This window comes from Hoplias malabaricus, chromosome 8 (assembly GCF_029633855.1).
Source record: "Hoplias malabaricus isolate fHopMal1 chromosome 8, fHopMal1.hap1, whole genome shotgun sequence".
Classification (NCBI taxonomy): domain Eukaryota; kingdom Metazoa; phylum Chordata; class Actinopteri; order Characiformes; family Erythrinidae; genus Hoplias; species Hoplias malabaricus.
The window spans coordinates 13,174,083-13,200,549 of record NC_089807.1 but is presented as its reverse complement, the minus strand read 5'-3'; the positions used below and the strand labels follow the sequence as shown (position 1 = coordinate 13,200,549).

The 26,467-nt window shown below is 39.9% G+C and overlaps 1 protein-coding gene across 1 annotated transcript; it reads right to left on the bottom strand.

Annotated features, from left to right (window-relative positions):
• Positions 1-26: 26 nt before the first annotated feature.
• Positions 27-25,989, bottom strand: ogdhl (oxoglutarate dehydrogenase L). Its single transcript, XM_066678507.1, has 23 exons — positions 25,750-25,989; positions 24,444-24,658; positions 24,096-24,266; positions 21,641-21,743; positions 17,620-17,735; positions 17,219-17,373; positions 15,499-15,645; positions 15,291-15,381; positions 15,008-15,187; positions 14,024-14,152; positions 13,720-13,899; positions 12,543-12,695; positions 11,491-11,593; positions 11,267-11,395; positions 9,888-10,038; positions 7,372-7,499; positions 6,398-6,576; positions 5,733-5,804; positions 4,598-4,723; positions 3,999-4,071; positions 3,728-3,891; positions 1,767-1,921; positions 27-1,688 (listed from the first exon to the last, which is right to left on the bottom strand). The coding sequence occupies exons 2-23, from the start codon at positions 24,645-24,647 to the stop codon at positions 1,565-1,567; spliced, it is 3,033 nt and encodes a 1,010-aa protein (XP_066534604.1). The 5' UTR covers positions 24,648-24,658; positions 25,750-25,989; the 3' UTR covers positions 27-1,564.
• Between the last annotated feature and the right edge of the window lie 478 nt (positions 25,990-26,467).

Below are 26,467 nucleotides of genomic sequence, written 5' to 3'. Positions count from 1 at the left end.
CTCAGTATGAAGTCAGGTGTGACAGTAAGTGAAGAGCAACAATAGAAGAAGAATATGGCTTAGTCAAGATCTTGTATTTACTCTACAATAAAAACTGACAGTGAACCACAGGTGATTCCAGTGTTGCCCTACATTTGCATTCCAGATTGTAGTAGTGTGTATGTTAACCTAATCTATATTTTTTATTTGTACTTCCACACCTATATAAACACACTCATCAGCCACAAGATTAAAACCACTGCCAGGTAAAATGAATGACATTGACTATCTTCTTACAATGGCACCTGTCAAGGAGTGGAATACAACAGGCAGTTAATGAATAGCCAGTTCTTGTAGTTGATGTGTTGGAAGCAGGGAAAATGGGCAAACGTAAGGATCTGACAATGGCCAGATTGTCACAGCTAGACGACTGGGTCGAAGCATCTCCAAAATGACTGGCCTGGTGGGGTGTTCATAGTATGCAGTGGTTAGCCCCTAATAAAAGTCCCAAGGAATGATAACCTGAAAACTGGTGACAGGGTCATGGGTGCCCAAGGGTCACTAATGTGTGCGGGAGCCCCCAGAAGAGCTTAAGACAAGCTAATGCTGGCTATGCCCCAGAACACAATGCATCACAGCTTATTGCCTATGAAGGCTGTGCAGCTGCAGATTGGCAGAGAACCTGAGCAGAGTGTCAGGTTTGTTTGTGCAGCATGAGGGAGACATTATTAGGCAGATGGTTTTAATATTATTGCTGATCACATAAAATATAGATTAGGAATAGGGATCACTAATCAATTACCTGACCATTTGAGAACATTTTGAAAACCAATTTGTAAATTAGGACAATTAATTACAGGAGGCCCTCGGGTTACGTCAGTCCCGAGTTACGATGTTTCGTGGTTACGACACATCTCCCATTTACTGTATTAAGCCTTGTTTCGATTCAAGTGGTTTTGCGTCGTAAACATCGTAACGCGAACTTCGTGTTTGGTGTGCGCGGCGGAAGAATACATGGTTACGCGGCTCGGGACCGAGGTGTTTTTTGATAATTACTGTGTTAGGATAGGATAAGTGCTTACAGTATGTTATTTACGTAAAGTATATACGTATGTTCCGACTTACACCAAAAATTGGTTTATGATGTGACGTTGTAACGGATCAATGTCGTAAGTCGAGGACCCCCTGTATATGGAAATTAGATTTTTAACCTTTATCTCATTTACGTATGTCTTTTAATTGAATATTTCTGTGAAAAATATATTGAAATGTCCATTTTGACACATATTGATGCTTTTTACCAGTTTAATAACTGGATTTATATTGCAATTATTTGCTATAAATGAATCTTATAATTAAAATAGCAGCTCTTGCATTCTGATATAGAAGTGATTCATAGTTCAGCCCTAAACAAGTATATATCGTTACATTACCTGAAACCGATTTAGAAAAAAATGGAATACCTAACTGCATATAGTATAATTCTAATTCTACATGTGAGCAAGTTGTGTGTGTTGAGAGCAAGGCATATATGAGGTCAAATCACTAAATTTACAGAATGCTTTGAGTATCTGAGTGAGCAGCATTAAAAGCACCTGCCCTCAAAGGCAGTGAGATTAAACGCAGTGTCCATGAACCTCTTCAGCTCAGCCAGGTGAGTGAACTTGTTCCCTGTGGCAGGGGCTGCAGCAGGGTCCCGACCAACGTACCTAAAAAACAGAGTCTGAATGTGACACGCGAACATTACATTGCTTGCATTGACTGTTGCTGTGAAGAAGAGCACTCACCATATCGGTCTCTTGTTTGACAGCACAGTGAGGAAGCGTGGTCTTACATAGTCATAGTAACCCATGTTTTTATGTTCTTCCTGACACCACAACAGTTCAGCATTGGCGTACAGCTCAACTTCAGCCTTTATGATGTCAAACGGAAAAGGTGATATCTGAAAAGTTACATACAATCAGAAAACAATCAGGATTAAAGGTTGTCAATGTGAGAGTTATTCATTTCACTTTGTTTCCAGCGTGTGCTGCTTTTTATGTTTTTTGGATGTTTTAATAATGGGCGTCATCTCATTCTAGTTCATCATTGATATTTCAGCAAGTGAAACCATATTAAATGGTGGCAACATATGAACTTCAAAATAGACAAGAAAATTATGTTCAGTTGTACCTCTTTAAAGATTTTAAAGTTATGTGAAGTGACTTTTTGAAATTATTAACACTGTAGCAGGTCATTTTTTTCTCTTTCAAGAAATAATACTTGAAAGATGTTCTGAAAGATGTTTTTATATGAAAACCTCTCAAAAATTGTAAATGTTTTAAATATATTGCATCATTCATTCATTTATTCATTCATTCATTATCTGTAACCTTTATCCAATTCAGGGTCGCGGTGGGTCCAGAGCCTACCCAGAATCATTGGGCGCAAGGCGGGAATACACCCTGGAGGGGGCGCCAGTCCTTCACAGGGCAACACACACACTCACACATTCACTCACACACTCACACCTACGGACACTTTGAGTCACCAATCCACCTACCAACGTGTGTTTTTGGACTGTGGGAGGAAACCCACACAGACACGGGGAGAACACACCAACTCCTCACAGACAGTCACCCGGAGCGGGACTCGAACCCACAACCTCCATCCCAAATATATTGTATCAATATTATAAAATATAGAATATTTGACTGCTAAGGACAGCATATTTTGTGCAAAAAGACATTACACACAATGTGATAAAATACATAATACAAAAATGTGATTTTTGGGATCATTTTTTGGTAAAATGTAGAGACATTAGTTAAACTCTATAACATTCTTTCAAGCTAATGATGAGAAATACTGACTACATTACCAGGCACATACCAAGATATTTTTTTTGCAGAGTGGACTGTCTGGAAGACAAAGGCTGTACAAGCTTCCTCCGAAATATGTGAGAACTGCCACTGTGTATTTCTCAATTTATGAGCTACACCAGGTCACTGAACATCTCCACACACGTGGAGGAAAGCACTAGTGACTCGACTTGCTGCGTGAGTAGCTGAATAGCTGACTCCATCCCTTCGCAAAGGACTGAGACTGATTCCTGTCATCCAGTATCTTCCTCTGGGAGTTTAACCAGTTGCAGTCACACTGGATTCTCTGTCACAAACAGAGGTGATGTTCATATTGTACCTGACCACTGCTCATTAGGCAGAGATCTAAGCATTTTGACCTAAGACCTTTTTAAAACTAAATCAGCTTAAATGTTTTGAAATCTTGGCGACAGGATTCACTGTTTTTTTGAAGGTCTTCACAATTCCTGATTCTAATGAAATTCATTCATTCATTCCATCATTCATAGTCAGTAACCTCTTATCCATTTCAAGGTTGCTATGGGTCCGGAGCCTACCCGGAATCACAGAACACAAAGCAGGAACACACCCTGGAGGGGGCGCCAGTTCTTCACAGGGCGACACACACTCAGACATTCACACGTAGGGACACTTTTGATTCGCCAATCCACCTACCAACTTGTGTTTTTGGACCGTGGGAGGAAACCGAAGCACCCGGAAGAAACCTATGTGGACACAGTCACCCGGAGCAGGGCTTGAACCCATGACCCCAGCCCCAGGACCTTGAAGCAGTGTGACAGTGACACTACCTGCTGCGGCACGACTCTTCCCTGTAATGTAACTATGAAAGTAAAATACATTAACCTGTGAATTTTCCAGCAGCTAAATTCAGCAGTAATATTACTAACCTGCTCCAGTCTGACAATTGCAACTGTATCCTCTAGTTTCAGCTGTTTCCTCTCTTTCAACAGCTCGTAGTAGATTTTGCCAGTGCAGAAGATGACTCTTTTCACTTTGCCAGGGTTTTCAGACGCAGCACCATTGTCTGGTATGACTCTCCTGAACTTTGTTCCTGGAAAATCAATGATAAATTGCTAAGTTTGATTAACCAAAAGACTATCATTTAAGTTTGTTTCAGTATTTTCATTCTGTAAGTTTACTCAGTAAGTTCTGTCACACCTGTGGTCATCTCATCAAAACTGGAGCGGGCCTCTGGGAGCCTCAACAAGGACTTTGGTGTAAAAATAATAAGCTGAGGAGATACAAAAATGCAGATTGATGTCAATCATTCTGTGACAGACCTGCCTTTCTTACCTGTTCATCTTTGAAAAAACTGCAGGATAAATAAACGTCTGACAGCTGTGAATCCAACCAAAACAATAAATTAAGATGACTTGTGTACAAAGCAAACACCAGTGTCCCCAGAGAGTCTGTTTAATTTGCTCAGGAAAAGATTTTCTCATGCTCCACAAAGCACTGCATTTATCTGCAACTGGGGAACACTTTAGACAATTACTGTAGCCGAAAGCCCCAAGTGTGAGAAGAGTCCAGAAACTTTCAGTTCATGCTGTTACATCTTAAGTTTTATTCACATCGGGTGTATTCTTCTAGTAGAGTATGTAAAACCACACCCACATTCTCATACAGCGTCAGGATTGGAATAACACTTTACTGCACATAAATATCCAGGTAATACCAAGACTGCACATCCAATAGATCAATAAAAGATGTGAGGAAATATGTTGATGAGTACGCAGGAGAGAACGGGTGTTTCTTACTGGCTTTCTGAACGGTAATAAGATCTGCCTCCTCAGCACATGAAAGTAGTTGGCAGGTGTTGAGCAGTTGACCACGATCCAGTTACAGTCGTAAAGCTGTTGGACCTCAAAGTCTGCAGTGAACTCCTTAATTAGAGGTAAATAAAACATGGCCAATTAAAAATGATCATCCATAATACATCACAAATTACACAAAGATTTCATATTTAAAACTAAATGCATTAATTCTGTTTTCCAGAGTGCAGAGTCGGGTCAAGTTAGGGCACAATGTGAAGGACAGCTGCAGTGTTCAAGTGATGTGGCAAAATAAATATTAACAAAACATGGAGATACGTGTCTTTCTATGGACGGTGAGGATACATTGACCATAGCGACCATATATCATGGTTACAGCAGTAAACACACACACCCTGGACAGGACTAAACCACCGCCAGGCATCACACACACCCACCCACACCAGCAACCTGGAGGAAACCCAAGAAAACACAGAGAGAACACACCAACTTCCCCACAGATTGTGGCTATCAGCATGGATCAAACTCAGGACCCTGAGACCCTGGAGCTGTGTGGTGCCATGCTGCTCATATGATTAATGACACAAGGCATAGAGAAACCAAATGAACTTGTAGCCAAAGCTGACAGGCTCTATTTTTTCACATTTATCTGAACTAAAAAAATCACAGGTCATTCATATATGCAAATCAGCCTCCAACATTCACCAATAAGAGCCTGTTAACATTTGCCTTTTACAGCTTAGCATTGTTGCTTGCCAACAGAGTGGGGAACATCTCCGCCCAGTAAGGTAATGGCCAGCTGCAATCAGAGACACAGATGGCAGTGCGCTGTAGGACATTTAACTCTCATCCAAGATAGGACACAAACTCTCAAAATGCTTCTAGACAGGTTAATATTCTGGTAAGAGCTGCTTCTCGTTTAGCTATCACAAGTCCCTCCCTTGCATGTACTTAACCCGCTCTGCCCTTGGGACTGACAGCTGAGTGCTAAAGCAGGGACATTTACCATGGTCTCTTTAGGAATGAACTAAATGGGCTAATCAGGCGGCTCCAGTGAAGTGCTTACAGGTCAGAATCTCTGCGGTCATCAGCATGAACCATCACAGGAGGGGCCACTCACCGGATAGCGATCAGGGTCATCCTTGCTCATCTGCAAGAAACGCTCAGGCCGTGCTGACGAGTGCTCTGGGCCCTGGTAACACACACACACACAATCCAAGCTAAGCTGAAGAGTTATAGCCTCATTTGCAAATGTCCTGACAAACCTTGAGTCATCACTATTGATCCCTGTACAATTACTTTGCTTTAAATGAAACAGAGGTAAGAAACAAGGCCACACTTTTTTTTTTTTTTGCTCCTGAGCAGATTTGGTTCACCAGTCAGAAAATGAGCTAATATGGCCCACATAATTGAGAACTCTTAAAATAACAATTGCATCATTGTAGCTTAGCTGTGGCTTAATAGGGCAAAGACAAAAATAACCCAGCGATAACCTTTAATAATACATGATATTATTACACAGCTGTCAAACGTGATTTGATATGTTTGTGTAAGTGTGAAGGGTTCAGTTCTAAATGCTTTACAATAACATTATATTTGCCATTCTGGATGTGTTTACCAAAATCCCATATTAATTTTTTGTCTGTGTGTCAGATGAATACAATTTCAAAGTCATAATAAATATTTCCCTCAAACTATAGTCAGCTGATTTACTTGCATCCTTTTAGCGTACAACATTCATATTATACTTTATAGGTTAATTGAATGTAATAATGGTAAACTGACCATTCCCTCCATGCCATGGGGCAGTAGTAGGACGATGCCGTTGTTGCGGACCCACTTGGCCTGGCCTGAGCTGATGAACTGGTCAATGATGCACTGCGCTGTGTTATGAAAGTCCCCAAACTGAGCCTCCCAGCACACAAGGGCATTGGGACTAGCCATAGCAAAGCCCAACTCAAAACCTATTATAATACAGAATATACACAGAAAGAACATCAAGGCCTAATAATGGACAAGTCAATAACAATGATGCACTGACTGCACTTTCTGTCAGTAAAACTCAGGGCTGGATAATCCAACATCAGTGGTCAATTTTTGTACTTCAATCTGAAATCTATTTAAAAAGAGTATGACAAAGTAGCTCATCGGAGAATGCAGTGTTAAAAAAATTGAATGACCTTGATTAAGCAACAGTATTTAATGTGGATTGGTAAAGCCAATATCTGATGTAATAAGATTAGTATTTGTGCCAATGACAATCCAATATATTGGTTTAGTGCTTCAGTGATGAATGGTGTTGGAACCAGTGTGCAAGAGGACAGCGGAATCATACTGGTTTTAGTAAAGTGTTGCTTTAATATATATATATATATATATATATATATATATATATATATATATATATATATATATATATATATATATATATATATATATATATATATATATATTTGACTCATTTCAAACAAACTTTCAATGACATATTTATTATAATCTGGAGTGGGATGTTTCAGAAATACTGAGCCTCTGCCCTCCATTGTAAGTACTTATAACTACATTTGTAACTGTACAGATAAATGTTATATTTTTGTATAATGTTACTCAGTGTAGGCAAATCTTCTGTTTCTACATTTTGTAAACATTAAATTATCAGAATGGGAGAATATGTAAATGTACAGTCTAGGCACATAGTCTCAATAGCATTTACAGCACTGAGTAAACCATGAATGTGCTACTGAGCATTAGCGGTTTCTTACCCAAAACTCCATACTCTGACAGAGAACTGTTGCACACGGTGTAAGGGACTTGGTTCGGCCACAGATGGTTCATTGGGACACAGACACGTTTATCCACTTCCTGGTCGTGCAGGACATGGTGGCGGTGGCTGTAATTTCAAAGGGCAAAGTGTCCATTTCCTTTCAACACAGCAAAAATGCAGACACACACCTTTCTGACAGCAAAAGCCGGTCTTTAGAGAAAGACACAGAAACAACAAGAAATAAGTGTGTTGACAAATGCCTTAAAACTGAGCGGTGCACTTTGAGGGAGAAAATACAACCATTTCAGCTGACAACTCTGCGAGACAAGGCAGCCGGGGAGATTTTTCATGAGTCTATCACAGAGCTGGAGAATGCACTCTCCTCTCCTCTCTTCAACTTTTCTTCATCGTGCTGCAGTGTCAAATTACAGTGGAGAAGCCCTCTCGCTCTTTCTCTCAAATCAGAGTTTGAGAGGGAGAGAGGCAGAAAAAAAGGAAGTGATGGGAGTTAAGGCTGGAGATGTAATGTGTTTTGCTAGGTCATTCGAAAGCGACGCTCAGATCAGCCCTGAAGTCCAACACAATGAGACAAGCATTTAAAAAACTCAGAGAGATCAGGGTAATGATGCTGCAGCCACGTTCAGACTCAGAGGACTGTGCAGTTATTGAGTAACAATTGAATGTCAGGTGGCTGCAGAGAGAGAGTGAGAAAGAGAGAAAGACTGAGTTTTAAATAAAAGTGACTTCACAGCCAATCACACATGCTCCATTGTCTTTTATAGTTACATTAACCAATCTAATATTATGTAATAGGGAATGTATGGTCCTGGCGGCCTCTTGGATGCTCTTCGTTCTCTTCTCTCCATTAGGCACACATGTTTCTCTCAAAGAATGAATGAATCACGGTAAATCACATTGTTAGATAATAATCTGAAACGGAGAGTGAAGCCAAGCAAAATAAAAAAAACTGAAGAGGGAATTAGCCCTAATTGGTGACTGTTTGCGGAGCTCATTTAATCACAGCTGTGACTCGAAAGTGGCTCTTTGTGCTACAGTGCGTTTGGCCTAAGAGGTAACTGTGGAAACGCAGAGGAGCTCAGGGTAAACACGGTCCCCTCCCTTTGGCTACAGCAGTCAGGAGACAGAAGCATAGGACGAACACATTCACAAGCACAGATGACTGAATCAATTACTCATAGCCATTAAGTCCCTAGGTAATGAGTGTAGGAGCAACAGACTGGAGCAGGGCGATATGTTCACTCCTCTGGCCGCTGCAGGAGGCTTGCAGAAAGCAGGGTGGCATGGGATGTTTTTCGCCAGCCCACAGACAGTACACATCAATAACCAGGGCTTATGAGACAGCATCTGCTTTCTCTTGACTTGCTCTCACTTACAGTTTCTCATGGAAATGTTCTGCCCTTTAAGCTTACGTTTCCTGAGGCAAGCATTAAACCCTTGGACGGGGTCCATTCAGAAAAACCAGACGTCAGAAATGTAAAGCCGAGCTGTGAATGATGCTGCGTGCTGTGTGATAAACCAGGGAGGGAAAATGTTCAGTTAGCTTGTCTTTGGGCCTGACAGTTGCACTTATACACAACAACATATCCGACAAAACAAACGTCGCTGACAGAGTCCTTCTCGCAAGGTGGGAATGAGCGGACGTGGGAGTGTGTGTATGTGTGTGCCTCTGTTTCAGTCCTGCTGTGGGGTGTCTTCAAACAGGTTTCCTTCAGCGTCAACAGAAGCAGTACCGTGACAACGCCATGTGGGCATCTATTGCACTCCCAGGAGACTCTGTCTGAGACACACTGACGTCACCTGTCACTGTACAGACATTAAATGAAGCTGTGCTGCCCCGAGATTCATAATGCTATTCTGAATGAAGAGGCAGCGTGCTCATGGAACTGCTGAATGGAACTGCTGTTTGACTTTAAAAAGCTTCAGCTTCAAGGTTCATTTGGGAAAAAAATCAGCTTAGCTATTAATTAAAAAGGAATTAAGTCACAAAAACTTTTGGAGGATTGGCCGTGCAAAATTATCCTTAGATGTGAGTGTGTGAGTAAATCTGAGAATGTGTGTTGCCCTGTGATGGACTGGAACCCCAGTCCAGGGTGTGTTCCTACCTTGCACCCAGTGATTATGTGTTTAGTCTTCGGACCACTTTAATCACTTAAAGAAGCCTGGCTCTTTAATGAAGCAGATTGTGTAAATAAAAAGGGACGACTGTAAAGACATTTTCAAATGTAATGACAAAGCTACCTTCCTATTACAAGATTCTGAAGAATTTAAACAACAAGATATATATAATTAATCAGGGTGGTAGAGATGTAGAGATGTACTGCTTTAGAATGTCAATCTCAGACAAGAGGCAACATATCCATTAGTATTAATGTAATAAAATTCTGAATGATTTGAACCATTGATTACAGTTTCAATTTTAATATTTAAAGATGTTTGTTTGATGGTGTTTGATGTGAAGTAGGCATGTTGGAGCACTGTATTTGCATTTTATACCTGAAAGTTCCTCTCTCTACATCCTGTCCACTCAGTCTCACATGAATCCCATCTTTCAGCAGAGAGCCAAAGGCCATGTACTCCCCCAGAGCCCAGTCCACTGTGCGTTTACTAACCATGTCAGCCCGGCCTCGTAAGATCCTCAACACTCCTGGGATATGAGTAAGAAAAAAAGCGTACATGTGAGTGCAGCAAAGACATCAGAGAGTTGATGGAGAAATCAAAACATGATACGAAAAAAAACCCCAGGTCACTTATGCTTCTTATTTGCTACAAACAAAACAGAAAGTCTACACTCATAAAAAGAAAGGTTCACGTTCTGGTGTTGAACATAAAGATCCAGTGAGAAAGTGGTAAATGTATGATACATTAAGATTATACAAGGTTCCTCACCCACACATTATATTTTTTAAAATCTTTCTTCAGATGAACCATGTATTTAGAGGTCACTTATGGAACCAAAATAATAATCAAAAGAATGCTTCTGGCACTTTGTTGTAAGAATACTTTTAGAAACAAATGCTTATTCTAATTGTAACATATTGGAAGAAATATGTCAAAAAGTAATACATGGAAAATGCACAAGAATCTTTGCACAGGCCACATTTTAACTGATAATAAACTGAGCCAATAAAGAGTAATTGAGAGTAATTTAAGAGTAAAGGCACCCTACTGGTTTAGCTCCACCCCTAGTTCAACTTTGAGAAACACCTGTTAATAAAAAAATGTTCTTAGAGTTTAAATTTCCATTCTTTAAACTGTGCAGGAATGCATACTTTATCAAATCAAGGGGCTCCAAAAATGTAATATAAAACTAAAATCATCCACCCACAAGGGCGCCCAGGTAACCGCTCTCCCCCTACTGGTAAATGATAAGTGATCAATGTCAAGTAGTGAGATGTGAGTAGAAGCACATGCTCCCTATAATTGACCAATGAATGTACAGCCACTAATACATCATCCATAACTGAGGAAATATAAGTGAGGTTATACACATTGGTCATAAAGAGAAATGTAATCCAGTTTAATGTGGTGATATATATTTATAAGTGGGGAGTTTTTACCTTTTGACTTGTGAGTGCTGACTTGGCTATTTGTGCAATTGTGGAGGTGATAAAGAAGCAGCTAAAATGGTTTGGTGGTTAGGATGATTTAGTACAGTTTGAAGCTAGCAGCTAGGGCTGCTTTAGTTTAATGGTCCCTGAGTGCATCACAACTATGTAGGCTCAAGTGAAAGAGAACCAAAATGCTAGAACCTGACTGTAGCTCCAGGATTACAGTGAGCTCTGGTAATCATTCACATAAAAACAAATCACCATCCAGCACTTTACACAGGGTAAGTCTATTATTTACTGGACAGAATAGTAGTGGAGGCCCACCACTGTGAATGGAGAAGTCTTGCAGAGGGGCTGAGCTGGCAACTTCGCCGATGTGCTTCAGGATGTCTTCACTCAGCCCAGTGGGGGGACAGCTCATACTCTTTGGTTCACCCTCAGCTGTGAAGAAGTCTGAACAGAGAAGCAGACCATTAAAGCTGCTTAGAACTATAGCCAGTTATTGCCATTTATTAATGCATGGTTATGCATAAAATAAACAATGGTACTTGGCCAAGGTGAGTCAAGCCAGTGGCGGATATGAAGTATCTTCTCATCTTTTGACCTGGTGTACGCTTCTTCACAGATTTTGTCATATTTAGCCACTTCCTCCTGTAAACAGTAACTAGTAAACATGAGTATCCCCCCAACTGTTTATATACCACCCAGCATCTTTATCAAAAAATGGATTGACATGACACATCTATGACAAATGACTCATTAGAAATGGCATCTATGGTGCTGTGGTGTACAGAAAACAGTGAGCTTCAAGTAACAATTTATTCCCTAAGTGAATTCCCCTGAGCTATGGCAGTGAGTGGAAAGTGACAGGGACGTGGTTGTAAATAAAACGAGCTGTCGCTGGGCCAGACAGAATGTCAGCTATACCCGCTGGAAGGATGGCTGTGTCCAAGCTTTGTGGTTCCTACGGCAACTCAAATCCAAGGGGGGGAGGTTGGGGGGGAGTGAATGGCTGATAGGAGTTTGTGGGAACAGTAGCCAGAGTGAATGGGTGGAGCACAGTACAAATGTGGCATTGCCAGAGAGAAAAGACATGAGCTTGAACAAGTAAAAACAACCTTCATCAGCTGTCAAGACACACACACACACACACACACACACACACACACACACACAGAAAGACATCACTCACTAATGGTCCGGAAAGAACACCTTTACAATCAAGGAATAGGGTAAACATAAACAAGGCTGAAGAAAAGATATTGAATTAGGCTCAGATACAGATAATAATGCAAGATTAATGTTATATCATCACACATTGTGACTAGGGACTAGAGTAAACATGGTTCCAATGTTGGTCTACATTATGTTTCAGCTGATTTTCATCAAAACACACCAGTGCTTCACTGCTGAACATTGGGTGCTGGGTAGACAGCTGGCTGTGAGAATGATGTCATGTACACAACACATCTGCGTTTGATGAGCCTAATTCATTGCAACCGTTTCATTCTGTGTTAATATGTTACATTTCCCCAGTTTAAACGTATACATAAAAGCTGCAACACATACCCAGCCTTCAGCCTTGTTCTAAGAGACAAACCTCAAACTCCTGCAGAGTAACCACACCCTCCGCGATGAGCTTGTCAGCGTATTTCTTCAGCACATGCTCCTGCTTGCGGATCTGCTTGTACATCAGAGGCTGAGTGAACATGGGCTCGTCCATCTCATTGTGGCCAAAGCGGCGATAACAAACCTGCAACATACATCATTGTTTATGGTTTATTAACGTCATGAATAAATTGAATGTAGACTGGATGCTCTCCAGGCTCTATGTTGTGTGCCTTTACAGGGCCAAGTAATCTAGTGCATGTCACATTTGCAGTTTTCAAAAATAATCACATGTATATAGATATTGGACATGCTTCTTATTAAGTCCTCATAAAAAGGGACAGGTTCTGGGTACACTCATAAAACCAAGGCATTTTTGGGAGTGATGCCAGAGAGGAACCATTTTGTTTCCCTGAGGAATATTTGTTTTTGCAAATGAGAAGAGCTACGGTAAGAACCAATTAAGCAAGGACACATGGTGTCATTGATGCGAAGCAGTGAATGGCGCCCTTTGTGGAGCATTTTAACATGAGCGAATGATTGAATGTATTTCAAGGCAGTTCCATGAAGGTGATTCGCAGCTACAAACCTCTAAAAAAGGTTTTGTATCAAGAGAAGTTCTTTCCTTTAACTGCACATACAATCCAAGAACCATTTAGGAACCTTAGTGTTTAATGCTGTAGTAGTGCTGGGCGATATGAGCGCAAATCAATATCGTGATTATTTGTACATTTTACCACAATTGTGATTAATGAATGATTATTTTGTTTTTGTATTTTTGACCCTCATAGTTCAGTGATGAGGCTTGTACTGTAAATATGCTCCAGTATTAAATATGGGATATTTTTTCTAATGTTGCTGGGAGCTTGTTCCTGTCTTGTGTTTTGAGCACTGTTTATATTTGGTGTGTGTTTGTGCTCTGAAACTGTTTGGAATGGAATGAGTTCCATTCTTCCATGTGGCAGATAGGGGCAGAATCACTTGAATACAGCTGGGTAGTGTGGTTTTAAAGGGACAGTAGATGAACACAGTGGGGACATAACAGAATAAAAATAACTGATATAATCGATATAGACAAGATTATGTCGATTAGTTCTGAACGTTGGTTTTGACTCATTTCGAATCATTGCCCAGCCCTAAGCTGTAGCATATGCCTTGACAGTTCTCACCAGGTCTATGACCACATCCTTATTAAAGGTGCTCCTCCATTCTGCAGCCACTCTGCATACATACATCACAGCCTCAGGGTCATCAGCATTGACATGGAAGATGGGTGCGTTGACCACACGAGCCACATCAGTGGGGTAGGGGGAAGAACGTGCCATTCGCGGATCAGTGGTGAAGCCAATCTGGTAACAGCAGATAAAGCTGATTAGTCCAATACATAAGCAAATGTCAGGAGTTCAATTTGTCTGAAATAAGAAATCAGGAAATCAGTCACAATCCTTTATGGCTTTGAGTTTTGATCTGTACCTGATTGTTAACAACAACGTGGATGGTACCATTAGTAGTGTATGAGGGGAGCTCACTCAGGTGAAAGGTTTCATAGACAACTCCCTGACCAGCAAATGCTGCATCACCATGCATCAGAATGGACATCACCTGAGTGATTAGGAAAATAAATATTGCTAAGAAATCATGTACTAGACAGAACAATCAATCATTAATTTGGGAGGGTTTACAGAGGTCATAATTTATGAAGTGATTCTGTTTTAGTTGTCAATATATGTTTCATCTTGTGTTTGTGTAATTTTATTTATGAAATCTTGGTAAATAAAAACACATCAAAGCGAAATACTATCTCATAATGATATATATATATATATATATATATATATATATATATATTATTTCTCATTGTAAGATAGTTCTAAGTATATCAAAGTAATTCAACATTCTAAAATATTTTATCTGTTGTAGCCCATGAGTGACATTTACTGAGCATCCTGGATGCAATCAAATGAAAGTTCGTGAATGTCTATGTGTGACCTCATTTACAGAATGACAGTGCGCTTATTTTAAAAGCATATTTATGTTTCTAAAATTTGTGTTCCAACATTTTTAACATTTTTCTCCAATGTTACATACGATCCATTCAGATTCAGATCCATTCAAGAACAAAATTTTCAAATACATGTTACATTAGGATTGTAACCCAAAAATCATTACAGAATACGGCAAAAAACTGTGAAAATTTGTTCCATGTCGTTTCTTTTGGCTGTTTTTGAGTCAGGCTCTTATGAGTATTTATGAGTCAAGTATTTATTTAATGATCTTATGTCACAGGGCTTTAAATATTCAATCTTTAGACACTAATAGTATCCAATAGGCTGATCAACTGTATTTCAGATAATGAGGAATTTATGTAGATTTCTCAGTTTTAATAGTCAGTTCTTATAAGCCTCGGTACAACCCTTACATAGATTTACATTCATTCCATTCAAAGGCTGTTACTACCTTCTTCCCTTCAGGGTCTCCTCTGTAGAACTGCTCTGCTTTGGTTTTGCCCTGCACTACAGGGTCCACTGCCTCCAGGTGGGAGGGGTTTGCCATGAGAGATAGTGTGATGTCCTTATCCGTCTCTCTGTTGATCCGCTCATGGTACATACCCAAATGATACTTCACATCTCCGGAGCCCTGTAGACACACAAACACAAACACTGTAATTCACACTGCACATGAGAAGTACAATGCATTGTATTTGATGCCACTTATTAAATTAAGCATCATTACATTATACCTCATCTGCAGCTTCAAGCTTGGGATCAAACTGGCAGAAAATTTGATCAAGGTCTTTCCGAACAACATTGGCCAGCACGTTCAGTCGACCCCTGAACAACAGAGTTTGTGTTTTATCTGTATGCGTATATATATATATATATATATTCAGAAAATATAAACATAAATATTAACAGACAATAAGGAGAAAACATTTAGACATGACATACCTGTGGGGCATGCCCATTATGACTGTGTCTATCCCAGCAGCACTTGACTTGTCAATGATCATCTTGAGGGCAGGGATTAGGACTTCACAGCCCTCTAAGCCAAAGCGCTTCTCTGAAGACCATTTACGAGCCAGGAAGTCCTCAAAACTGCACCATTGGTACCAGCAAATATAAAAAGACAAGTAAAGGGAGGAAATTTCTTATGATTCAGTTACTGAAAAGATTTCATGAAAAAAATGTGCAACAGTGCAATCACATGGAAGTATGTTTACAAAGCATTGTATTTCACTGTTTCACAATTTCACAATTCACACTGTTTCACAATTTCACATTGTATTTAAATTGAACAATTTAACAATTTTAAATAAGACTACACATATAAAGGTTTATAAATGGCTTAGAAATATGTTTAATACATGGCTATAAATGAGATTTAAACACCTTAAAGGTCATTAATAGTCATTTGTAACACTAGTGATATAAAGGGTGACAATGACCTCTTTTCATCTAATAGTGAAAATGTCAGAACACACTGAAAATGCCGAGGTGAAGAATAAGCTCAGACCTGAGAATGTGAATTTAGTCATTTTACATGTTAAGGTGCACCACGTTATCATCCGTGTCTAAAAAACATTTTATCAGGTGTTAATTGATTAAACTCAGTGGATAAATGATTGAACGTATTAACAAATGTGTGCTGAAGCTGAGAGGGTTAATGTCAACTGATGGAAGAGACAAAGTAAGATGGATGTGGGTTCACTATTTGGCAAACAGCAGGTCACTGTTGCATTTTCTCTGCATGTGTTATAAATGAGTAATAATGACTGTTAATACCTTACTTAATAATAACCATTAATAAACAAATTGTGTTAATGAAAGAATTACTGAATATTTTTTGGAGTCACAACATTTTGATATATTCCACAAAAAGCAGGTGAATTCGTAACAGGTGAAAGGATATACAGAATATGCAGAGGGGGAAGGGGGAGAGACGAACAGAACGAGAGAGAGAAAGAGAGAGAGAGAGAGAGAGAGAGAGAGAGAGAGAGAGAGAGAGAGAGAGAGAGAGAGAGAGAGAGAGCCTGTGCAACAAGTCCAGTTGTGAAATTTCCTTGCTAATAAATATTTCACAGACTACTGTCAGTGGTATTATAACCGTAGTGGTATAGTATAAGTGGAAGTGACTGGGAACGACAGCAACTCAGCAACAAAGAGGTCTTTTCATCCAACATCAGTGTCTGATCTCACAAATGCACTTCTGGAAGAATTGCCAAAAACTCCCATAAACTCTCTTTAACCTTGTGGAAAGTTGTTATAGCTGCAAAGGGTGAATTAAGAATGCGACGACACTCAAGTTCATATGCGAGCAACTACTTTTGAAATAAATTGCATGTGTATGATTTAATAATAAAGAGTTCTAATGCAATCCATATTGACAGCATTGCACCATAACAATGATAATATTAATAAAAAATAATAATATTAATAACAACAATAATCATTATTATATTTAATTTTTCACGTAGCCAACGTTTCTTTACAAAATGGGGTGGGGGGATTATTTAGAAATCAGGAGAGGTGATTGTGAGTGAGTGAAAATATTCTGTAAAGAGAGTAAACAGTTAATTATATGAATCATATATAAAAAATATGACTGATATATTGGTCTAGGGCTGTCACTGTTATTACAAGTCAGCATTGTAGCATTTAGCACACTGACCGTGTAGAGCGCACCAGTCTGGCCAGCAGTGTCCTCTTCTCTCTGTCAGTGAATTTCATGATGCCTGGAGTCTCTATCTTTTGTCGAATCCACTGACACTGTTCTAGGTTGTTGATGAACATAAATTCCACACCAATATGACCACAGTATGATGTCTGAAGTGTTGAATACACAAAAATTATATAAATAAAACTTCCATTGGCTCAGGAGACTTGATCAATCTCAAAAGTATTTGTAATCTTAACTAATCAGAGACGGTGACACAGGAAGTATATGTCTTGACAGTTACAGGGTAAAGTGGCCCTGGAAACTAATCCTGAAATTTCTGTAATCTGCATTAAGTCACAATCAATTTCTTTTCCTAATTTTACACAAAGATTCCACAATGAATCTCTACCTACCTCAAGTCTGTGAATGATTTCCCTGAGAGGAAGTGTGGATTCATGACCTCCAATAAATGTTGTGGACGGCAACTGAAAGGTCTTGTTCAGGTCGGACTCATCCAAGCCATAGAAGCCTGGTGTATGAAATGCAATAGAAAGAGACAGAACTCACTCATATGGCGGCTCTAAACTCAAAATCAAAACAAATGCAATATGCAAAAACAGTATAAGTGCATTTCTACAGATATTATAAACATATAATCAATCATTACAATTCATTTCATCCAGATTCAAAGTAGAATAGAAGGTACAACACAGGTTATACAGGTAATAATAGTAGCTGGCATTTAATTCCACTGACAAGGTCCAACAGTGAGACTGGGGTGGCTCAGTGAAAGGGAAATTCACAAGAGGAGACAGATGCACGTAATCATATTAAAGTCACAATATAGATAAAGAGTGCTTAGAATATGGAGCAAAATCAAATGACTGCTACCAGAGTTAACCACTCTGATCTCAGCTTTTATTAGCTGTGTGGAAGCTCTGTGAAGCTGTATGACAAAATGTGGTGAGACACACACACACACACAGAGGGTGTATATGAAGGGAAAAAGAGGTATGTTTTGAGGAGTCTCTTTAGTGGCCATTACTCTCTTCTTTCGATCTGTTGTGAGAACATGTCCTACATCCTTTTATTTTGCTGGCACTAAAAGCAATAGGGCATGACAGGAGCAAAGGGGAAGATTTATGGTCCTTTACCTCAGATAACATTAACCCAGGCTTGCACTCGAGTCCAGGCCACAGTTCCAGCACAGGAGCCCCTGTCATAGACTTAGACTACAGAATCCAAACTGACAGAAAGAGCAATCTCCAGTTACATGTCTGGACCTCTTGAAACCATTATTTCTCAACTAAGAGTGCAGTAAGACCCACCAAAGGCTAATATCACTCAACCCTATTTTAATACCCTCGATAAGATCACAAAACCACATTCTAATTATCATTCTGTATGTCCCATCCATCGGGAGTCTAATTTTCACGATTCAATTTCTCAGGCCTTGAGGGCATGCGGAGAGATCTAGAGGAACATTACAAAGAGCATATGATACATAACAGCCATTAAACACAATGAAAACCCTCTCCGAAAAAAACGCACAGTACGATCAGAGACACAATACCTTTGATCACATTTGACCAGATGTGATAAATGTGGCTGTAAATGTTTAAATACATAAAGAGGAGAAACAGTCAAAGGTCATTTTACTCAATCGTTTGCTTGTGTTGAGCAATTGTACACCACATCCAGTATCATTATAATTGTACAATAACCTTAAATAGTCCATTAGTACCGGCCTTTACTGGCAACTCACTGATGCCATATGTGTGACCACAGAATACAGGACGTAAATCAATGTACAGAACTGATTTTTGTTGGTTTTATTTGAAACAGCGTGCTGTACATAAATTGAGACCGCTTTTTTCTCATAATCTGCAGTCAAAACAAGCCATTAAGAAGGAGTTACTCATCTGTCTGGAGATAATTCTGAAGAGATTAGATATATAATCACCCACTTGCACAAGAAGGGGGAGGAAGGGAATATCAGCGAAAACACCAGGAGTTTCCAAACATGGAGTGGAAAATAATATTAAACAATAAAACAATAAACAGAGGCAGAAGTGGGGGCAGCAGTTGAGCAATTGTGGAACACCCATCTTCAAAACAGTCAGCACCCATCTTCAAAACAGCAGTGTGGTCTAATGATTAGAGGAACAGGTTTGGGACCAGAAGGTTGCTGGTTCTATCTCCACTATCTCCAGGAAAACTGGAGGTGGTGGGAGTGAAGTCACCACACTGTCCTCCTCCCTCAAATGACCTTGAGCAAGGCACCCCAACTGGGTGCTGGGGATGGCTGCCTGCCTCTCTGGGTGTGTGTTCACTGCCTCAGATGGGTTAAATCATTGTACAGGTGCATCTCAGTAAATTTGAATATCATCAAAAAGTTAATTTACTTCAGTAATTCAATTCAAAATGTGAAACTCATTCATATTCATTACAACCTGAGTGATCTATTTCAAGCATTTATTTCTTTTAATGTTGATGATTATGGTTTACAGCCAATGAAAAGCCAGAAGTCATTATCTCAGAAAAATAGAATATTATATATGACCAATTAATAAAATATATTTTAAATATAGAAATGTTGGCCTACTGAAACCTACGTACAGTATATGGACTCAGTACTTCGTCAGGGCTCCTTTTGCATGAATTACTGCATCGATGTGGCATGGCATGGAGGCGATCAGCCGGTGGCACTGCTGAGGTGTTATGGATGCCCAGGCTGCTTCAAAAGTGGCCTTCAGCTCGTCTACACTGTTATGTCTGGTGTCTCTCATCTTCCTCTTGACAACATCCCACAGATTCTCTATGGGGTTTAGGTCTGAGTTTGCTAGCCAATCAAGCACAGTGATACTATATTTATTAAACCAGGTATTGGTATTTTGGCAGTGTGGACTAGTACCAAGACCTGCTGGAAAATGAAATTCACATCTCCTTAAAGATTGGCAGCAGAGGGAAATATGAAGTGTACTTAAATTTTCTGATAGACAGCTGCACTGAATTTGGACTTGATATAACACAGTGGACCAACAACAGCAGATGACATGGCTCCCCAAACCATCACTGATTGTGGAAAACTCACACTAGACTCAAGTAGCTTGGATTGTGTGCCTCTCCACTCTTCCTCCAGACTCTGGGGCCTTGATTTCCAAATGAAATGCAAAATTTACTCTCATCTGAAAAAAAGACATTGGGCACTGAGTAACAGTCCAGTCCTTTTTCTCCTCGGCTCAGTTAAGACGCTTCTGGTGTTGTCTCTGGGTCATGAGTAGCTTTACACAAGGAATGCAACAGTTGTGGCCCATGTCCTGGTTACGTCTGTGTGTGGTGGCTCTTGAAGCACTGACTCCTGCTGCAGTTCATTCCTTGTGAATCTCCCCCAATTTTTTGAATGGCTTTCTCTTGACAATCCATTCAAGGCTGTGGTTGTGAACCTCTTGCTTGTAAACCTCTACCACAGCTGGAGGGTGTCAATAACTGCCTTCTGGACATCTGTGAAGTCAGCTGTCTTCCCCATGATTGTGTAGCCTACTGAACCAGACTAATGGACCATTTTAAAGGCTTAGGGAGCCTTTGCGGGTGCTTTGTGTTGATTATTCTTATTTGAATAATCTGAGACAATGACTTTGGGGTTTTCGTTGGCTGTAAGCCATAATTAAAAGAAATAAACTTGATATAGATCACTCTGTTTGCAATGAATCTATGTAATATGCATTTCACTTTTTAAATTGAATTACTGAAATAAATAAACGTTTTGATGATATATTATTTATTGAGATTCACCTGTATGTTGTGCAATGATCAGTAATTGAATATTTCATACAGTACATAGATACCTCAAAAACTCCAGTGAAGACTTGGTGGACCACTAAAACTTCTCATTATGAGTTTTGGGAACCCACAAACTCCAGGTGTCTTTCCTTTGACCATGTTTGGTTAGGTTCTACCCACTGCACACTGGGAACATCCCACGAGACCTGCCTTTTCAACAAAGTCACTCAGATCCTTTACATTTGTCAATTTTTCTTGCTTCCAACACATCGGCTTAGAGCTGACTGTTCACCTACTCTCATGTGTCCCACCCCCTGACAGCAGCCTCAGTAACAAGATAATGTTACTCACGTCACCTGTCAGTGGTTGTAATGTTTTGATGGGTTTATGCTGTACAGTGAGTGAGGCGCTGCACACAGAGGATATAGAGTAAGTATAAATAATTTGTAAGGATCTGCCGCAAGGAAGGAACCGAGTCAGCACCCGTCTCCAGAACAGCAGTCTTCCTTAAGTGGGGCAGAGTAATTATGGCCAAAGGACAGTAAATGAATCAACTATTCACAAATAGGGAGATGGTTAGAGCTATTAATAACTACAAAGTCAAACAGTGTTCCATGTATTAATAGCAAAGGAAAAGAATAAATAATTTACCAAGCCTGTCAATGGTGGTTATCAAATCTGAGGGGACAAAAGAATCTACGTCAGCTGTGAGGATGCCAAGAGGGTCCAGTCGGGCCACATGATGGCCACGGATCTGCAGAATGAGGGGAAACAAAATACAGGATTTACATCAAGCTGAGAGCACACCCCAAACCCTGCTGCAAAGAAAAACTGCTGGATGAACTTAAAGACAAGATTTAATAAATCCCTCAGATGCCTCCTCTAATTAATTAGAGGAAATGAGGAAGATTACCAGATTTTTTGTTTTTAATTCATGTAACTTTCTGACACTTACATTAAGCAAGAAACTTGGAATTCTGTGCAGACAGGAATGGTTCGGTTTGTGTAACAAAGTGGTTCTCAAACTGTGGGAGTGGTACGTGAAGCAGCAAGTGGTGGTACATCATGTGACCTCGAAAAATTACTACTTAATTAAAATATTAATTAATAACTGGAAATCTGAAACTGAAAAATGTTTGTGTGTAAACTACATAAAGTTTCACACTTTTCAAAATTAAGCTTAGTTTGTGTAACTGTAGTCTGTGTAACAACATACAACATGGTTACGAAGAAACAGTAGCTCAGTACATCTGTAAGGGATGGGGGCAGCGTTCCCCCAATTCTTTTTCCAGGGAGGGAAAGCGATCTCCCAGTACTTTGCAAAATCCATGTAAAGAAAACCCAGTTTCAGCTTCTTACGAAATGTAAGCAAAGGCAAGAGACAGAGTAATTTGGGTTTTATTGCAAAAACGGCAAAGTGGAAACGAGAAAAACAACCCCACGAAATACTCCTAAGCCCAGAAGGGCTAAATCTAGAGGCATAAATAGAGAAAGCGCTTAACTGAAGGAAAACGATGTGTCCAATCATTGCATAATTAGAGTCTTAAAACACTGATTAACAGCGCCGCACCTCCTTCACCTACTGATACAAGTGCTGAGAGCCGCTGTGAGCACCTGCTTCAAGCTCCGCTCAGTTTTCACCTACAGTCTATTAAAGTGCATATTAAACTGATCGTTCTCTTCGCATTTGGATTTCTTTCAAAATGCTTACTTCCTCAAAATTCTATATGTTCTCATACATGTATAATTGTGTTTAAAACATTCAGTTTAAGCCTAATTATTTGTATTCACTCTATTACAAATGCAAATTACAAATATTCAGGCAAGACATTCATTGGATTGATAGGTGGTACTTGATCTCAAGTTTGAGAACCACTGGTGTAACACAAATAAAGATGCTGCAACACATTAATTTAAGTCCATTAAGCTTTGAAGTGGTCTTTCACAAAAGAAAGCACTTATCCCTTTGGATTTAAAAATAAATCTAAACATCTTTCTTTGTTCATTTCTACTTCAGTTAAATTCGCTTATATTTAAGGCAATTTGTGTCCGTCTCCTTTCCAAAGGTCAGTTTCTGACCACTGGATCAGTGTTGGCTGGATATTTTTTGGTTTGTGGACTACACTTCACACCGTTCTACACTGTGAACACTACAGCCGTGGATTTGAGAGTGGGGTGGGGAAGCACAGTTCCTTCACTCCCCTCACCACACTTTTTCACTCTTGCTACTGGTAACTAAACTGCTGACCTTTCAGTTGCAAACCCACTTCCCTCGTCATGATGATGTCCCCATGGCTGCCCATGTGGGTATTAATAAGGGTGTTAATACGACATTAGTGAGGTCATGTATTGATGTCATATAATTACATCTGGATCTCACACACACACACACACAAAACTCCAGCTCATTCCAAATGGTGCTTCATCGTTTCAGAAAACACAGTTCCACTGCTACACAGCCCCAAACCCCCACCGTCCCATGCTTTGCATTGAGAATGGAGGTGTTAGGCTCATGTGCAGCTGCTCCAAAGCATCCCATTATTTTATATTAGTGCTTTTCATGTGTGTGCAACCAAACATCTGTGTCCACAATGAGTGTATCTTAAGGCAGAGGAATTTTAATTGATTATATTTAATTTCATTATTTTTAAAGGAAAACTAGGAGAGATTTGGTATTTTTGTTCCAGGGCTCCCCCTACAGTTGTAGAGTTTAATTAATTTTACATCACTGTCCTGAAATCAAAGCATAGGGGAGGGTTGGCAGCTTTTTTTTTAGCCTCCTCCTAGTTACATAGTGCAGTTTCTGCAGTTCTGATCGCAGAGTGGCAATGATGGAGGCTCTCCCTTTTATAGCTCATTGGAGCATCACAGGGATTTTAAAGAAACTATTAATTAATGTTACTTTAAAAGGTTTCAACAAGCGTTTGAGCTGATTTAGTCAGCGGTGGTATTCTAGAGGTCTCTTTCCATTGACAGACAGAGTGATAGACATGTCTAAGATATGACCAAAGACTAGAAACAAGATGAGGGTGTCTAATGAAAAGTCTGTAAAACACCATTTCACTATACAAGTGTGGCACACATGCTAAGGTTTGATCCACCGTACCTGATAAGCCCTTATAAGGTTGTGGACAGCTAAGTGATCCTCCACCACTTTCTGGGACATGGCAGGCGTCTGGGTCATGGCTCGACCTTGGAGAAGAGTGGACGGACGTAGCTTACTGATATCCGCAGCTGGATTATTGACCTGGGCACTGCGGAAGTAGGCATCCCAAGACTACAGCCAAAAGAAACGCACCATTTGTTTCAAAATGTTCTACTTCAAGACTCTCCAGATGTGTTTTTTCACTATATATATTCCCTGGAATATACTGGCTTTTACAAGATAAAAGTAGTTTCTGAGCTTCAATTCAACAGCTTCTGGACAGCATGCAGATGTGAACGTCTGCTGTACCTCATGAACATTTTTGGGGTCTTCAAGCCAGGCATAGTACATTTGCTCTACATAGGTGGAGCTGAGAGTTGATGGGGACGTCTGGGCAGCTCCAGAGGAACAGCCTCGGTGGGGGTTAAACACCTGTCTCCCTGGACCATTACGACCCAGCATCCACAGGCCACTGCCCCGCAGGGCAACAGCCAAGGGCCGAAAATGACTCATATCAGCTCAGCCTGATAAAGGATGAACAGTAAGAGTGAGTTTTGGGTTGATCATCTGCTTTTATTTTACCCCCTAATAAACTAACAAAAATAGAGAAGTGAAAAATACCATAAATTAAATTACATAATCATATATTTTATGTACACATATTTGTGTAAACAATGAAAAGTCATCGTTTATTTATTTATTTTTTTAGGGTGACCAGACGTCCTCTTTTACCCGGACATGTCCTCTTTTTTAGACTTAAAAAAATGTCCGGGCGGAATTTCACAAACGTCTGGGATTTTGTTTTTCTAGAGTTTACATAGAACTTCGAGAAGCGTTTCGTTCACAAACTAGTCCCGCCCTCCCCTACTCCGATTGGTTCGCTTTGAGTGAGATGAGGGCGTGGTGAAGGAGCCTAAAATCTTCTGATTGGACGGTCTGACTGTAGCGCTATCGTTATTGGTCGTTAACCTTTTCTGTAAACATTTAATTGGTCAGTCAGTAGTTCCACTCCCCCCTCCCCTCTCCCTCCTCTTTTTCACCATCTCAGATCTGGTCACCCTAATTTATTTATCTATCTATTTATTTTACTTTTTTTTTTAATCATGTATCTTTAGCATAGATGCAAAATATAAAACCAAAATCCTTGTGTATTTGATACTGAACTCGCTGATTTTTTACTTATCATTTTAAGATCAAACTAATAAATAATAATTAAATAAACGACGATTCTCCTAGTTTAAACATAATAAAAATAGCATTTATACAACTACTGTTATATTTAATTATTTAATAGAAGTTACTAAGTCAAACCAAGCAATGGCTCAACACATTTAATCATACAGTTATTCATAATATTTGAACACGTTGCAACTCGTCAACTTGGAAATATTAATTTACCTCAGCACCAAACAAGCCTTTTTCAGCACTGCTACATTTAATGTCACTAACAGACCCCACTACACAGCTGTTAAAGCGGTCTATTAGCGCTGACCGTTAGCACTGACGGTCCTCTGGTAAACACCGCAGACTATATATAGCTCTGCTAACATCGCCTGCAATGCAGACTGCAGATCTCAGGTCATTCCCTAATCTCTAGCCTTTAGAGAAACATCACCTTGGAGGGTAATGCGAGGAGCAGCGGTCCTTTTCAGCCCCGTGTGCAAGTACAGTTGATTGTCGTTTGATTCTAGGTCGAGTTCGTGTGTGTGTCCGCTAATCTCCCAACGTCAAATCCTCATAAGCCCTCAGGCGAAAGAGAACAGTACATTAAGCACAGCGCCTGCAAGAACTGTAATAGAGCCGTGCTGTTAGAGGCCTGAGCCGTCGAGCTACCACACATCTGTGTCGAGAGGTGTATAAATAAACCGGGCTGATGGGAGGGACCAGGTAACTCGGTGTAACAGTAGAAGGCTGGGGTTAAGGACAAGGCTTATTTGATCATGTTGCAGCTGGAGGAGTGAACTACAGGAAATTATCAGAGAACTTTTAAAACATCAGAAAGAATGGAAGTGAAAATTAATTATTTCGTTCCAGACGAAGAACGGCAGCCATTTTATCTGCATGTATAATTTTTGCAGTCATGACTGTCATCACTGAATAATAAAGGGTGGTTTCCCAAAGAGGGAATAAGTTTAGTCCTGGACTCTATCCTCATTTCAAGGGAAAATCACAGTTTAAATTGTGTAGTTCAGGACTAGTCTTAAACCCTGTCTGGGAAACGCTTCAAGTTAAGAGAAGTATAAATATGACCTGAAATCCATTCTTTCCAGATACTCCTTTCGGCTAGTTTATTCAGGTACCTGCACCCATGGTAAATGCAGAGGCTCCGGTGT